Genomic DNA, 14,862 nt, shown 5'->3' on the forward strand with positions numbered 1-14,862 from the left:
CGTGCTGGAGAGCCGCTAGTGGAGGGCAACTGGTGGCCTCGGTAGGGCGTGAAGGACGGACCGGAATGCCCCCCTTCCCATGAGGTTTTAGTCGCCCCCACACCCCCAGCTCATACCTGCTGTCCACAAGGCTCCCATGCGGCCGCCATCTTTCTTTCCAGAGAGGAGAGGGCGACTGGGGCAACACCCTTTCCCCTCCAGACAGACATGATGGCCTGGATTAACGCATAGTCCATTCACTTTTCTGCTCCAAGCTGCCGGGTTCTGCATTAAGTCCTTGTGACCATAGCCTCATTCTTTATCCTCTTGGTGTAACTTTGCTGGAAGTTAGTTAAGGCAACAGAGGTGAGTTATTGTTTGTTTTATTTGAGAGGTGGGGGCAGGCATATGCAGCAATGCTTAGGAGTAACTCCTGGCTCTGTGCTCATGGATCGCTCCCTCTGTCAGTGCTCGGGGGACCCTATGGGGTGTTGGGGATTGAACCTGGGTTAGCTGTTTGCAAGACAAGCACCCTGTCTGCCAAGAGAGGTCTGATGCATGTAGAAGACATGGTCTCAGCAAGCCAAGGCTAGGACAGAAGGCTCATTAACAGTGCGAAACTGACTCATCACATGACGTTCTGAAATGCAGCCCCATGGAACACAGCACTCAGTATCGTGGTCACACTAAGAACACCAACTGACTCTGAGCAAACAGGATCCGTAACTTTCTATTACGATCCCACTTTCACTGGTTAAGAAGTCTTTTGAGAGAGATCATTCTCAGCTAATATAGGAATTATTTCCCTATAAGTCCATTCACTGCAAGTTGAAATGATTCTAAGTCAAAAATGCATTTATTATACCTAATTTCCCAAACAGCACAGTTAGCCTAGCCGACCACAAATATCTTACATCAGTCCACAGTAACACGAAATCATCTAACACACAGGCTATTTTATGATGGATTCTTGAGTCTTTCGTGCGATTTATTGAGTACTGCACTGAACATGAGGAATAAACTACAGAATACTGCTAATCTATAAGTCGTGATGAAATCCTACCTTTTGCTCCAACTTGGATGGAGCAAAAAGGAGTCAGGTTAAGTGAATTAACTCAGAGGGTAAAGAACAAACATTTGATGCTTTCACTCCAAGGTGGGCTAGAAAGAGCAAGAAAAGAATGGTCAGTATCTAATGACACAAACCCTTAGACTCTGAATACAGAATGGAGATCACCAGGCAGGGGGTGGAAACGGAAGAGAAGAACTAGAAGTGACACTAAGACAGCGTGGGAGAGTCTTGAGCACTTGGTGGAGGGGGAGTATCTATGGACACCAAGAGCATAAACTTAAACACCACTGCAGGCATATCACCTCTCCTGCAATGAAAAGAAAATCTGTCAACAGTGGTTTTTCAGCCACAAATCTGCAGACCAGTGCTGGTCCAAAGCAACTTCCTGCCAGTCCATGAAAAAGTTATGGCCACTGAAAACATTCATGGATCATAATGGTGCTATTTATTGATGTGTGATTATTCTTATTATAAATAAGAGTTTTTAGGGCTGCCTTTCTGGCTTACAAAATATTTCTCTTATTTTTACCTATTGCAAGCTGAAAATGTAGAGGACCAGTTAGTTGCTGCTCCAATCACCAGGTTGACCGCGGGGCTGACCACGGGAGCAGAGGCTCATGGCCACTGCCTGTCATCACTCTCTCCAGAGAAGATCAAAAAGGAGGGAGGGAGGGAGGAAATGGGATGGGAGCTAAGGCACTCACTGTGTATGCAGCTGTCCTGGGTTTGAGCCCCAGCACCACATGTAGTTCTCTGAGCACTACTGGGAGTGATCCCTGAACACTGCTAGGTGTCCACCAGTCCTTCAAAAAGACAAAATTCAAAGTACGGTTTCAAGTGACTGCATAGAGCTTTCACAGTACTGTTTCACGGACCAAAAATTAAAAGTTAAACTATTATATTGCAGGAACTGTTTGTACCTTATACAATCTGTTTGGATTATAGCAGTGTTGAGATTTACATGTACAAATATACCTATTTCAATTTTTAGAAATACTTACATGACATCGCTTCTTGGTCTTTTGGAAAGATCAAGTATATAAATACTTAAGTGACAATTTAATTAAAGACATGTTGTGCTTCTATACTGGCTGTTAGATTTTTATTACGTTTTTCATTTTTAAGTACCCCAAATCAGTGCGAACATTTGAGAAATACTGCACTCTTCAGAATACCAAGAGCATCAGGAGATACTCAAGAGTTGAGGAGTGTGTGCTCTGCATTCAGGAGGCCTCGGGTAGAGCCTGGGCACCACATGGTCCCCTAAGCACCACCAGATGTGCCCCCACAACACACACACACATACACATACACAAAATAAAAAGAATATTAAGAAGAGTCCATCAGGCTTTCAAGATCTTATTTGCACACATAAGATCTTAACATAAACATTAACAAACATAATGAAGATATGAGCCATCCTTAAAATGAATCATCATCTAAGCAGAGGTAAAATTCCCAACAGTTTCCACATCTGCTTGAGATCCTGGCTGAACACCTGCCTCCTTCCATCTCCTGAGCCTGCAGCTAAGAGAAAAACCTGGCCCAGTTTTAAGCAGGTGATAAATAATGAAAAAGGCTTAAAATGAGTCAGTGCAAATGAGGAAGGCTTAAAGAATGGAATGCTGGTCCAAGAAAGGATGTAATGTTGAAAGGATGGCTGGGACAGTAGAGGAAATCATGAGTGACTCATGAAAATCATGACCTTGAAGGGCAGCCAGTGGAACTGCGGGGACCTGATGTGGTCCACAAAGTGGCTCGATGCTGGGAAAGACCAATTATTGGGCTAATCTTTGGATTTAAGCAGCTGAAGACCATTGCTAATGCACCACTTTTGAGCCAGGCTTTGCTCCTTTGTAATTGTGAAATTCTTGGGAAACCTTGATAGTATTAGCCTTGATCGTTAAAGTAAAAGAGATGAGCTGATGCCAGGCTATTTCTCAAGTTGTTTCTCTTTCAGTGGTTTTATGAACATAAGTATAACTAGAAGTAATTGTCCAAAACTTTTTCTTTTACTAGTTGTTAGAGCAGATGAAGCAGGTAAGAGCCCATGGCTGGGGAGACAGCTCCAGGATTCGAAACATTCCATAGAGACAGGAAGGAGATGACTAAGACCCTGACCCTCAGTGGGCTTGAATTCTGCTTCCTTTGCTTCTTAAAACACTCTATGGCCTCTCAGTATCTGTACTGCAAACCATAATGCCCAAAAGTAGAGAGAGAGAGTATGGAGGAAACTGTCTGCCATAGAGGCAGGGGGAAGGGTTGGATTGGGAGGAGGGGTTGGGAATACTGGGGACTTTGATGGTGGAAAATGTGCACTGGTGGAGGGATGGGTGTTCGATCAGTGTATGACTGAAACTCAAACATGAAAGCTTTATAAATGTATTTCACTGTGATCCAATACTCTGTGGAGAAGATTCTCTTCTGGAGATGACCAAGGTTCTAAGCGTTGGATAATACTGGGTTGTCCTTGCCCCTCCTGAAGGGAGCTTACGCTTATTGAGTTACTCCCACAACAGTGCCCTTGAGGCACGGCCAATTCCATTAGGCACTAATATCCTATATTGCTTTTCTCTTTCCTTTATGTCATTTGCATGGTTTATTTAGTAATGTTCTTTTTGTACAGACACAGGAAGAAGTTGATGCTATGCTTTGTAACATGGGAGTTAAATGACTCCAAATAATATTTACTCCTGGACTTAAGCCTCAGTTGCCCTTAGTTCCTAACACCACCAAAAGGAGGGTCCCAATGAAGGGACAAGATGGACCCAGGGCAAACTGTAAGCTACCCTGGCATCGGAAAGGAACAAGCTAAGTGCCATAAGAAGTATAATAAGTTAAGAGCATGGTTATGGACAAACTCTGTCATGACCCAAAAAGAAGTAACTGAATGGGGTTAGGAAAGACTAACCTGGCTGAGGACTATGGTCTGGAATATATGAGATATTTCCAGGAAAAGCCAAGCTTTAAGATTAATATCTTGTCTTATTGTGTCTCTATAAAATGACTAGAAATATTATAAGAAGTAAATTTACTATGATTGGTTAAATGGATTACTAGCTGAGGAAAGGATAAAACAATACACTCTAAATGGAATCCCGTATCGGATTGGGGCTGAGCATCCTCCACCCAGATCCTCTATAGTCCAGTAGGCAGGGGTCACACACACCAACTGGCCTCCTGGTGCCGTGTAATCCCATCAACGGCCAAGACCCAGAGACTATAAAACCCAGCTCCAGGAAGCGGAAGCGCACAGCTGCATTTGTGGCTGTGCAACATCTTATCATCTCATTCTTACTTTGGACAAACCGGCAGGCTACTGAATATAACCTGCACACATGGCAGAGTCTGATAAACTCCCCGTGGTGCACCCAATATGCCAAATACCAGTAACAATGATGGGTCTCATTCTCCTAACCCTGAAAGAGCCTTGAATATGGCACAATTTAAAAAATCTCAGGGCTAGGACGAAGGAGACGTTACTGGGGCCTGCTCGAGGCAGGATGAACAACAGGATGGTCGTGATCGAACTCTAAATGGAATCCCACCCTGGAACGGATCTCCTAGCAATCTCCCAGTAATCTAGAATGCTGAACTATCAGATGAGATTTTTGTATTTGTGTAAATCTCCTAGAACTTCCCCTGAAGGAATGGCTTTACCTCTGTTTTTTTGTTACGACAATGTTCAACCCCACCTAGGTGCACCTCCACCCTTCATGGTTTCTATAAAACTATGCTGTAAGGGTTAAGAGAAGGCTAGATGATGACGAGGACTAGAAGTAGAGGACTTTGAGGTCTACGAGGAGAGTAGGATAACAGAACTATAATAACTGGTACTAAAACCAAAACTACGACTACGATTGTCCTTCATTCATCCATCACTGTGGGCCAGCCAGGGGAATGGCTCTCTGGCCACCAAATGCTCGAGTCCCTCATGTGTGCAACTGCACTTTCTTTTGAAACTCACACTAAGAACTCTCGTCTGCATTGATTTGTGCCACTGCATCTAATTATAAAACCATGCCAACTGTTAGGAAGGCAGTGTCATCAGACAGAATCCAATCATTTCTCTCTCTCTCACTCCTAAGAGAAGATTCCAAGATCACTGAACTTTACTTAACTACCTATTTATTTTATTTTGGTTTCAGGCTAAACCCAGCAGTACCCAGGGGTACTCCTGGATCCAGGGTCATGCAATCCTGGTGGTATTTGAGGTGGCTACATGTTGCGTGGATTAAACTCAAATTTCCTGCATATAAAAAAAAAATGCACCCCGGCCTGTTGAGCTACCACCCATCTTGGGGACACAATCACTGAATTTAACAGAAGGGCAAGGCGTTAGCAATCACCTAACCTACCTTTTATTTCACAGGAGATGTCAAGATGAAACCAGTCAACTTTGTAGACTTCCCATGCCCCCTATTCTGCAGGGGTGGAGGATACTGCGTTTCACCTACAGTGACTGATGAGCTCCTATAATCATCATTGCACAGATAGAAATGATTCAGCACGTGGGACCTGGAGGAGTCCGTGAAGAAGCCCTGGATTGTTCGTCTATAAGGACTTCTGCCAGCTCCAGGTTCGGGAATGGATCCTCGTCCTCACCGGTAAACCCTAGACAAAGGCCTCAAATCTCAGCTCTGCCTCCGATTACTGGCCCACAGGGGCAATTCCTTTCTTCCTTCTGGGTATCCCCCTTCTCCCTTTTATAAAATGGGGAGAAACTCAGGCAAATCAGAACGTTACAAAAAAAATATGAGAGAAATGGTAGTAAAACTGAGAATCAAGGATCAGTGTCACAGGATAGAGTCTGCGAATCAGCAGAGGAGCGGACTACGGATGGCAGAGATGGAATAACAGACACCAGCCAGGGGCCAGAGACCCTGGGAGCAGCTGACAGTCACAGAAGTCTAGTTCCATAACTTCGGGCCTCAGGACCATTCACAGCCATTTTCCTCATTGAGAACCACAGGGAACATGGATCGCTTTTCACATCATGTCATACTCTAGCCTTAGAGAAGCACCCCTCAGCTTTTCCTGCCCCTAAATGTATTTTTTTAATTAAATCAACATGAGATACACAGTGACATAACTATTCATGGTCCAGTTTCAGTCATACAATGTTCCAACACTCATCCCTCCACCAGTGTACACATCCTACCACCAATGTCCCCACCATACCCTCCCACCACACCCCACCTCCAGCTTGTCTCTATGCTCTATGGCAGGCTCTCTCTCTCTCTCTCTCTCTCTCTCTCTCTCTCTCTCTCTCTGACTCTCTATCTTTGGGGTTTGCAGTAGGAAGTTATGAAATTTGCTTATAAATAGATGGACACGGAGATTATTATGCTGAGTAAAATGAGACAGAAGGAAACGGACAGACATAGAATGATGACACTCGTATTTTGGATATTAAAAAAAATAATATGAGACTAATATCCAAGGACCTTAGAAACAAGAACCAGGAAGACTGGTGCATGATTGGAAGCCTGCCTCAAGTGCTGGGGATGAAGGCAGTTAGGACAGAGAAGGGACAACTATGACAACAGTCAATTTTTTCATGGAAGTTTCTCCTGCCTCTGGAAACATCACCCACAGCAGCATTGTAGCACATCTGAATTTCCTTGTTTTCAGAAAGAGAAATGAAGCAAACAATTGATTTATGGATTCAGGTGCTGAGCCAATTCTTCCCACAAGGTCAGCACAGACGTTTCTCAACTATTAGAACTTTATTTTCTCTTTTAATTTTGGATTCATCTGAAGTATGATCCATTTTTTCAAAGCATTTGTTTTCATAAACACACGGAGACAGCTACATTTAAGCTGAGCCCATATAAGACATGCCTTGGTCACCATGGGACTTAGAGCCAAAATTACTTTCTAGGCTATGTGTGCAGTGAATTGACTGTGTGTCTAAGCTCCCTGACCCCGCACTGTTCTCAGGTTTGGGCAAAAGACAAACCTGTACACTACTAATTAGGTGACAGAGATAAATGCTTTAGGAAAGCCCAAGAAAATGGGAGCAAGCAGAGGAAAGAGTTTCAAATCAACCTCGGGCTTTGGATCAAATATCCATTTCTCTGGGAAGACTTTTCATCACTCTAGTTCATTGTAGTCTTCCTGTCCTTCCTCACTATCGCTTGATTTATAGTACTTCAGCGAGGACACACACACACTCTCTCTCTCTCTCTCTCTGAGAGAGAGAGTGTGTGTGTGTGTACAGTGTGTCCTTGATCAGCAATTACTTGAAACACATACTTGAGATAGGTCTTAAAGAATTTAGAAGTCTGCTGGTAGGTTTTTGCCATCTTTGTGATCCTAAATGTCACCCTTCCATTGACAAATCCAATCATCATATATGTTCTTAATGTGTTCTAACTCTTTTTATGTTGGGTGCATATTTTTTTTGTCTGTTTGTTTTTGTTTTGTGTTTTGTTTTTGTTTTGTGTCACACTCAGTGATGCTCAGGAGTTACTCCTGGCTCTACACTCAGGAATCCATATGTGATGCTGGGGATCGAACCTGCATTGGCCACATCATAAGCTCCTTACCCAGTGTACTAACTTTCCAGCTTCTAATACGGCTTTTAACATCTATGTGCAAATATTCTATAACTCATGTCTTTAGATTTTTCTCTTCACTATAACAAGTTCTAAGAGCTTAGTTTATTTTAATACTGGAGCACTGTAGCACTGTCCTCCCGTTGTTCATCGATTTGCTCGAGTGGGCACCACTAACATCTCCATTGTGAGACTTGTTGTTGTTACTGTGTTTGGCATATCAAATTCTCCACAAGAAGCTTTCCAGGCTCTGCCATGTGGGCGGGATACTCTCAATAGCTTTCCAGGCTCTCCAAGAGGGATGGAGGAATCAAACCCGGCTAGGCCGTGTGCAAAGCAAACGCCCTACCCCTGTGCTATCGCTCCAGTCCATTAAATTTATCTTTCAGGTCAGAAACCTACTACCTGTTCTTACTAAGACTCATTTTTCACTTTAAAATTCTCTCAAGGAGCCACACAGATAGGTCAACGGTTGCTAGCAAGCAAGCTCAGCATTCAGGAGACCTGAGTTTGGTCCCAGGCACCATACAGTACCCTAAGAAACTCAGTGGAGTGCCACTGAGTATGGCCCCCAAACTACCCTCACCAAAATAAATCAATGACGCTCAAGAAGGCTTGGGATGTGGCTCAGTAAAGCTGCACCTCACACTTGTGAGTCCCTGAGTCAAATCCCTGGTATTCATCCAGAACAAAGGGAAAAGGAGAGGGAGAGGGAGAGGGAGAGGGAGAGAGAAAGGGAGAGGAAGAAAGAGAGAGAGAGAGAGAGTTCAAATTATTAAGAGAGAATAAAGAAACTGTTTTGGCTAGTATCTTCAAAGGCTGACTTAACCAAACATATTCAAGAAACTAAGTTTACTAAGAAAGCCTAAGAAAGTTCAAGCACGAGGGCTGGAGCAATAGTATAGTGGGTAGCGCATTTGCCTTGCACACGGCCAACTCAGGTTCGATTCCCAAAATTCCATATGGTCCCATGACTTCCACGAGTAATTCCTGAGTGCAAAGTCAGGAGTAACCCCAGGGTCACACTTCCAGGTGTGACCCAAAAAGCAAAAATAAAAAAAAAAGTTCAAGCACTTCTTTTCTTTAGAACCATATTTTTCATAAACTTAGTGAATTCAAGTGAATCTTCAAATTAACTTAACGAAGGTATGACTTATAAAAATAATCACGGGGTCAAAGTGATAGTTCAGTGGGTAGCGTACTTGCCTTACACATGGCCAACATGGATGGGTTCAATCCCCAGCACCCCATATGGTCTCATGAAAATGATTCCCACAAGGAATTATTCCTGAACACAGAGCCAAGAATAAGCCCTGAGTACTGTTGGGGTCACCTAAAAACAAACCAAAAAATCAAATCAGGAACAGAGGGAGCTCAATGAGCTGAGCTTCGCATACACTTTGCATGTGGGGGTCACTGGTTCAGCCCCCAACACCATATGATCCCCTGAGCACTGCTGGGAGAACCCCCAAACCACCAACAGGTGTGGCACAAAGCCCAAGATATAAAATAATCAAAATTCTTAGGCATGCTGAAATATTTTAATTGTAGGCTATTTACTGCTGACAGAGGAGGGGTAGAAGTAACATGAACTGGCATTCGACTGTGGCAGAACGAAGAGAGGGAGTCAGTAGTGTCTGGGGCCCTGGCACACACTTTATCGGAACCACATCACCAGTTTCCTGCCTGGTGGGCTCTGTGCAGTCTCATCAATTTCCCGAAGGACAGGTCCATGGTGGAGAAGGCTGTGAGGATGCTTCCCAGTGAGTACCAAACACTGGGACAGGGCACAGGTCTATCCCCTGAGGAGACTGCTGACCTACTGACCTCCAGCCCAACCCAGAAGGACATGGCCCAGAGAACAGGGCAGGTAGTAGGGACTAGGCATCGTAATCCCTACCATCCTGGGCCAGTACTCTTTGGAATAGCAAAATGCCACAAATTCAGCCAAAAGGTCCAAAGCAGGAGAATAGTCATGGAATAAGAAAGTAAGCCGAGAGAGCGGTTCTGGCTGGCTCTGGGAAGGAGAAGCGAGGAATGAGTCAGCAGGACCTCATCTGACAGATGTCCATCAAAGGGGTTTCAGGAAGCTCCAGCTAATCCTCCCAGGATAGATTGTTGCATCTCGAATTCTCCTCCAAGAAGCGCCAACCACTGATACATACAAAGATGAGCTGAGCTTAGCTGAGCTTTGCATGTGAGGGTCCCTGGTTCAGTCCCCAACAACACATGATCCCCTGAGCAATGCTGGGAGCAACCCCCAGCGTCCACTCAGTGCCTGTCCACGCTGGGCGCCTCTGGGCTGTGGCACACAGGAGTCCCTGCCAATTCCAGACAAGTTTTTAGTCTCTAGAGACTCTCAAAGTCAAGGGCAGTAGGGAAAAATTCTGGATGATGCAAAGATCTTTTGTGAGTTCAATGGGGTTGGGCTCTGAGTGATGCTGGCTGAGTCATAACTTAACATTTTTCACTAAGAATGTTTTTTAAAAGTGTTTTAGGAAAAACAATAAACTGCAAATTTCACTGGGGGTGGAAGACAGACAATATTCAACATGATATAAAATACCCTTAAATTGATGAACTAAACAAAATAAGGAGGCCAACTCTGATAATATGGGGAATACCACAAACCTATTTTTATGGATGCAAGTAACTGGTTAGCTCTTCTGCGTGATAAATCTGAATCATCAGACCACTTTAACTGAAGGTTAAAATTATTGAGATTCTTGCATGGTCGATAATGAACATTGATGGATCCTTCATAAAACTGCTTGACAACAAAGCACTCCATCCATTTTGTGGGAAATTCAAGACCTAAACAAAGATCCATTGTCAGAGAGAATTCCACTATGACAAAAGGAGTGCACAAATTTTCTTCTTTGGAAGTCATTTCATTACACTGAACACTGTGTGAAACAAGCGACCAATTGTCTTGACCAGGGAAACATTTTGGTTGTGCAAATATTTGTGTTATGACGATCTCATTATTTATTATAGTGTGGTAATGTGATCTGGACTGTAAATATGGTTCCCATCCTCCCCAAATGATCAGTGAACAAGTGAGTGGAAGGACCCTGTCAAATTTTGATATATAGTTAAACTACAGTGTGATGTGACTGAATGAGCCAGGCCTAGCTGAGCAGTGATCAACTCAGAGGCTATTATGGTATACCTGATGGTCATTTTTATTATCTCCCTTTTGATGATATTCATCTTTTGCAGTACATTAATTTCATGTAGCAAATACACTGTTAAAACCACTTCAGAGAAGGAAATTAACATGACTCTCCTTGACCATCTCAGCATCTCCTGAGCATGTGGGTCAAAGGTGTGTGAGATGGATCCTTTCAGCAGGGACGCTATGCTGACATGGAATCAAGCAGAAAACTCTGGCTTTGAAGTCTGTAGCATGATTTTTGTTTCAAAGGATTGGTCTTTTAACAATGTATCTTTCTTAACAATGTATCTTCTGTTTGATTTATTCTACTTTGGCATCAATGACTCCTGAGCAAGTCTATAAAACGCACATGGGTGAGGAAATAGTATAGTGGTCAGGAGAACGATCAGAGTCCCAGTGCCACAGTCCTCTAAGCACTGCTGGGTACAACCCTGGGGGTTCCCCCCTATGCCCGGTGGGCCAGGTATCCCAGGCACTTCCAGGGCCCAAGCAGTACATCCCTGGGCCTTACATTAAACAATCCAGATGGGTGGGACCCGCCAGTGGGGTCCCTGGGCTTCCCAAGTACCACTTTCTTGGGAGACCTCAAAAGGAAGGAAGGCACACAGCAGACAAGGTACAAAGGCACACACTCAACCTGTGGAGATGACTTTAACTGAGTCTTCCAAGGCAGAGAAAACTAGTGGCAACTGAGAATCCACAGAGCAATTGAACCTCTTTTAAAACTCTTCAGTGGAGTACTACGCAGCTCTAAGAGAGAAGCAAATCATGCAACATGCAGCAACATGGATAGAACTAGAGGACATGCCGAATACTTCAGTCAGCAGGAAAGGGACTGATACAGAACGACCTCTCTCAGTTGTGGGACTGAAGACAGGCAGCAAGGTAGCAACCAAGAGCCAAAGGCAATATAATGGGAGAACTGATCCACACAACTGAGTTGGGGGTGGGCAGGGGAGGTGAGAAGGATGGGTAATGGGGTCCTTGGGAAAGGGAGGTACGTACACTGGTTGGAGGTGTGCTGATGGAATGACCTGCACAAGAAACTGTTATTAGTACTACGGTAAACCACTCAATCAATTAAAAAAAATGTTTTTACAAAGAACTCAGCATGACTGCGATCAGTTTGTCAACAGTGACCTATAACTGCAAAATGGAATGATGCTTTCAGAACGAACCAGAGAAACACAAGATAAAACAAAACAAAGAAAAAGAAAAACCCCAGCTGGCTCAAGTTCAGTGTCCTCTCCTACATGTGCCCTAACAGAGCCCACAGGTAAGCAGAATTAGGAGCCACCTGTCTCTGCATCTGACCTGCCGGGAAGCTGCTTGGTGAGAGAAGTTGTGTCCTGGCTACTCTGGGAATTCAAGGAGGAGCAGGAGCACCAGCAGAACAGCCCCTTGGAGGAAAGCACAGTGAGCCCTCTTGGATATGAGTAATTTGTAATAGGCCCCAAACGCTGATTCCAATGGCCTTCATCATCCCAACCAACTGCCTCAGGAAGGGAGGGGGTGGAGAGCTGGACCATGATTCACCTCGTTACCCACCAAATGTGGAAACGCCCCCTGCACAGAGATGCTCAGCCTTGACTGTGCATTCCCAGTCCCTAGGAGGTCTTTAGACCCTGCAGACCACATCCCAAGACTACAATATACAAGTTTTTTTGGGGGGATCCAGACAACATTTTTTAAAACCGCCCAGTGATCCAACGTGCAGGCGAAGTCGGGAAGCATGTCTACACCCTTCCTGCCCACAAGTAACTTCTCAGCAGCAGGAAAGCCCACTCGGAGACTATTTCCAGCCCTAGCGTCTGAGTACAGCAAGTGCAACGGGGTCGCGGGGGGCCGCGTGGGGGAACGTTTGGAGTGGGCGATCCAATTCGGTCACCCCCATGCTTCAGGGATAACCACTGCTGCAAAGAGTTTGCACTTCGAAATTAAAAAAAAATAGTCCTATCATTAGTCACCAAAGCGCCCTCGGATTAAGACGAATCTGTCGGGAAGGGCAGGTAGCATTAAAGGGGTGCCCCCACCGCCCGGAAAAGCTGACAGAACCATGCACATCCCGCAGACGGCCAAAACCCCTACATCCCCCCCCCCACCCCATACACACACACACACACACACACACACCGCCTGCAGGCGCCCCCGCCTCCCCCCCCCCCCCCCGCCCATGCCGGCGGGCGGGCGGGCGCGCGCGCGCCGGGCCGCGGCCGCTGCACCTGCCGCGCGCGGGCCGGCACCTGCCCGCCTGCCTACCTTCGAGCAGCTCGTCCAGGCTGGTGACCTTGCGGCTGCCGTCGATGGTGTAGATGGTGCGGACGCCCTGGGGCAGGTTCACGTTGTCGGACAGCGAGCGGGTGAGCTCGATGAGCAGCGCGTCGAAGGAGCGGAAGCGGTCGCTGGAGATGGCGCAGAGCAGGCCCTTGAAGTAGCGGTCCCCGTTGCGGTAGAAACGCGCCTTCTTGGCCTTCTTCTCGGAGCTCAGGGCCTGCAGCGTGCGCGTGCGGTAGAAGCTGCAGTGCGCGCTGTGCGCGGGGCTGGGGATGAGCCCGTTGCCCCGGGGGCCCGAGCCGCCGCCGCCGCCGCCGCCGCCCCCGGCCGAGCCGGGCGCCCCTCGCCGCGACCCCGGCCGCGGCCTTTTGTCCCGCTCCTCGAAGTGCTCCAGCTCGATGCTCCGGGTACTGGCCATCGCGGCCGCTCCGAGCCCCGCCGCAGCCCGGCCGGGGAGCGTCGGCGCGCGCGCGGGGAGGGGCGCGGCGCGGGGCGGGGGTCGTCAGAGCGCCCGCGCACCTGGCCGCGGCATCCCGCCCTCTCGGCGCAGGTGGGCCCGCGCCCCCGCTTAAAAGGGGCGGGCGGGGAGCCCCACGCCCCCCCAGGCGCCTCCCCCGGCCGGCCCCGCCTCGGGCCCGCGGCCGCACACACAAAGCTCGGGCGCCCGCCGCGGGGCAGGAAGGAAGCGGGGGGCGGGGCGCGGGCGCGGGAGGGGCCCCAGGCCCCGGGGCCCCCGCCTCCCCGCACCCGGGCCGAGCGCCGCCCGAGCGGGGGACCCACGCGGCCCGCCCGGGCCGCCACCGAGCATCCGCGGGCCCCGGGTGCGGAGGCCGCGGCGGGGAGCGCGCGGGGGGCGCGGAGCGGGGGCGCGCGCCCGGCCGGGACTCCCGGGCCTGCAGCCCCGCCCCGCGCCGCCTCGCGCGCCCCGGCGCCCGGGATCCACAAAGGAAGGAGCTTCAAGGGCAGCCGCGCAGCCCAGCGCCCGCTCCCCCCGGGGGTCGAGGGGGGTGCGTGGGTACCACCTGCCTCCCGCCGACGCCCGGCTGGGGATGGCCGCGCCCGCCGATGTCCCCGCAGGCGCGTCCGGCCGGGCCTGTCACTCCGATCGGACACGCTCGGGTCTGCGGGGGACTGAGAAGCACCGCACGGCCAACTGGGATGCTAACGCCGGAGCAGGCTGGGGAGGATGCGCTTGCCGGGGCTACACGGCCCCTCCCCCAGCTCCTTGCAGGCAAATGGTACTACCGAAGGTTTCTGGGAGCCTCTTGTTCTTAATGGGCCTGACATTTGTCAGCACCCATCATACTGGGCACGGTGACTGGCCGGTCTGTATTGAGAGCGTGTTCTCTGAAGGCTTGGGAAAACATCGCCTTTGAGGGAAGGGGCGGGGGGGGGGGGGGGGGGGAGAAGGCTTTGGTGATACGTAGCCTGGATCTGATAGGTGGGTAAAGCACTCTGAACTCAAGGGTATTTGACACCTGCTTCTCTGTAGACAACAAATTCTCACCTGGATAGAAAGGATTAGATGCTTTCCTTGCAAAGAACTGGATGGGGGTAGGGGCGGCAGGGAGATGGTACAGCCCATAGGATTGCATAGAGATAGCACAGCGGGTCCGGCATTGACTCCTGCATTGTATATGGTGGCCCGGAGCCCCACCAGAATGGTTCCCTAATGCGGCCTAAACACACACACACACTCGCACACAGAGTCTCGTCAAAGCCACCCTCCCCTCAAGAAATTCCGGAGACATGTCCCTTGGGCACATGGATTATTTGAAGCCAAAGTCAGTTGAGGCCTT

General features: G+C 48.1%; 1 protein-coding gene across 4 annotated transcripts in view; it reads right to left on the bottom strand.

Moving 5' to 3' along the window:
- The window catches only part of DCLK2 (doublecortin like kinase 2), a 142,077-nt gene extending 128,456 nt beyond the window's left edge, over positions 1 to 13,621 (bottom strand). For all 4 annotated transcript variants that reach the window (XM_056119145.1, XM_056119144.1, XM_056119143.1 and 1 more), the window contains exon 1: positions 13,049 to 13,621. In XM_056119145.1, coding sequence (XP_055975120.1) covers positions 13,049 to 13,481 — 433 coding nt within the window. In that variant the 5' untranslated portion in view covers positions 13,482 to 13,621. The remainder of the gene's footprint in view (positions 1 to 13,048) is intronic.
- Between the last annotated feature and the right edge of the window lie 1,241 nt (positions 13,622 to 14,862).

Source organism: Sorex fumeus, unplaced genomic scaffold, assembly GCF_029834395.1.
Source record: "Sorex fumeus unplaced genomic scaffold, SorFum_2.1 ptg000039l, whole genome shotgun sequence".
Lineage (NCBI taxonomy): Eukaryota > Metazoa > Chordata > Mammalia > Eulipotyphla > Soricidae > Sorex > Sorex fumeus.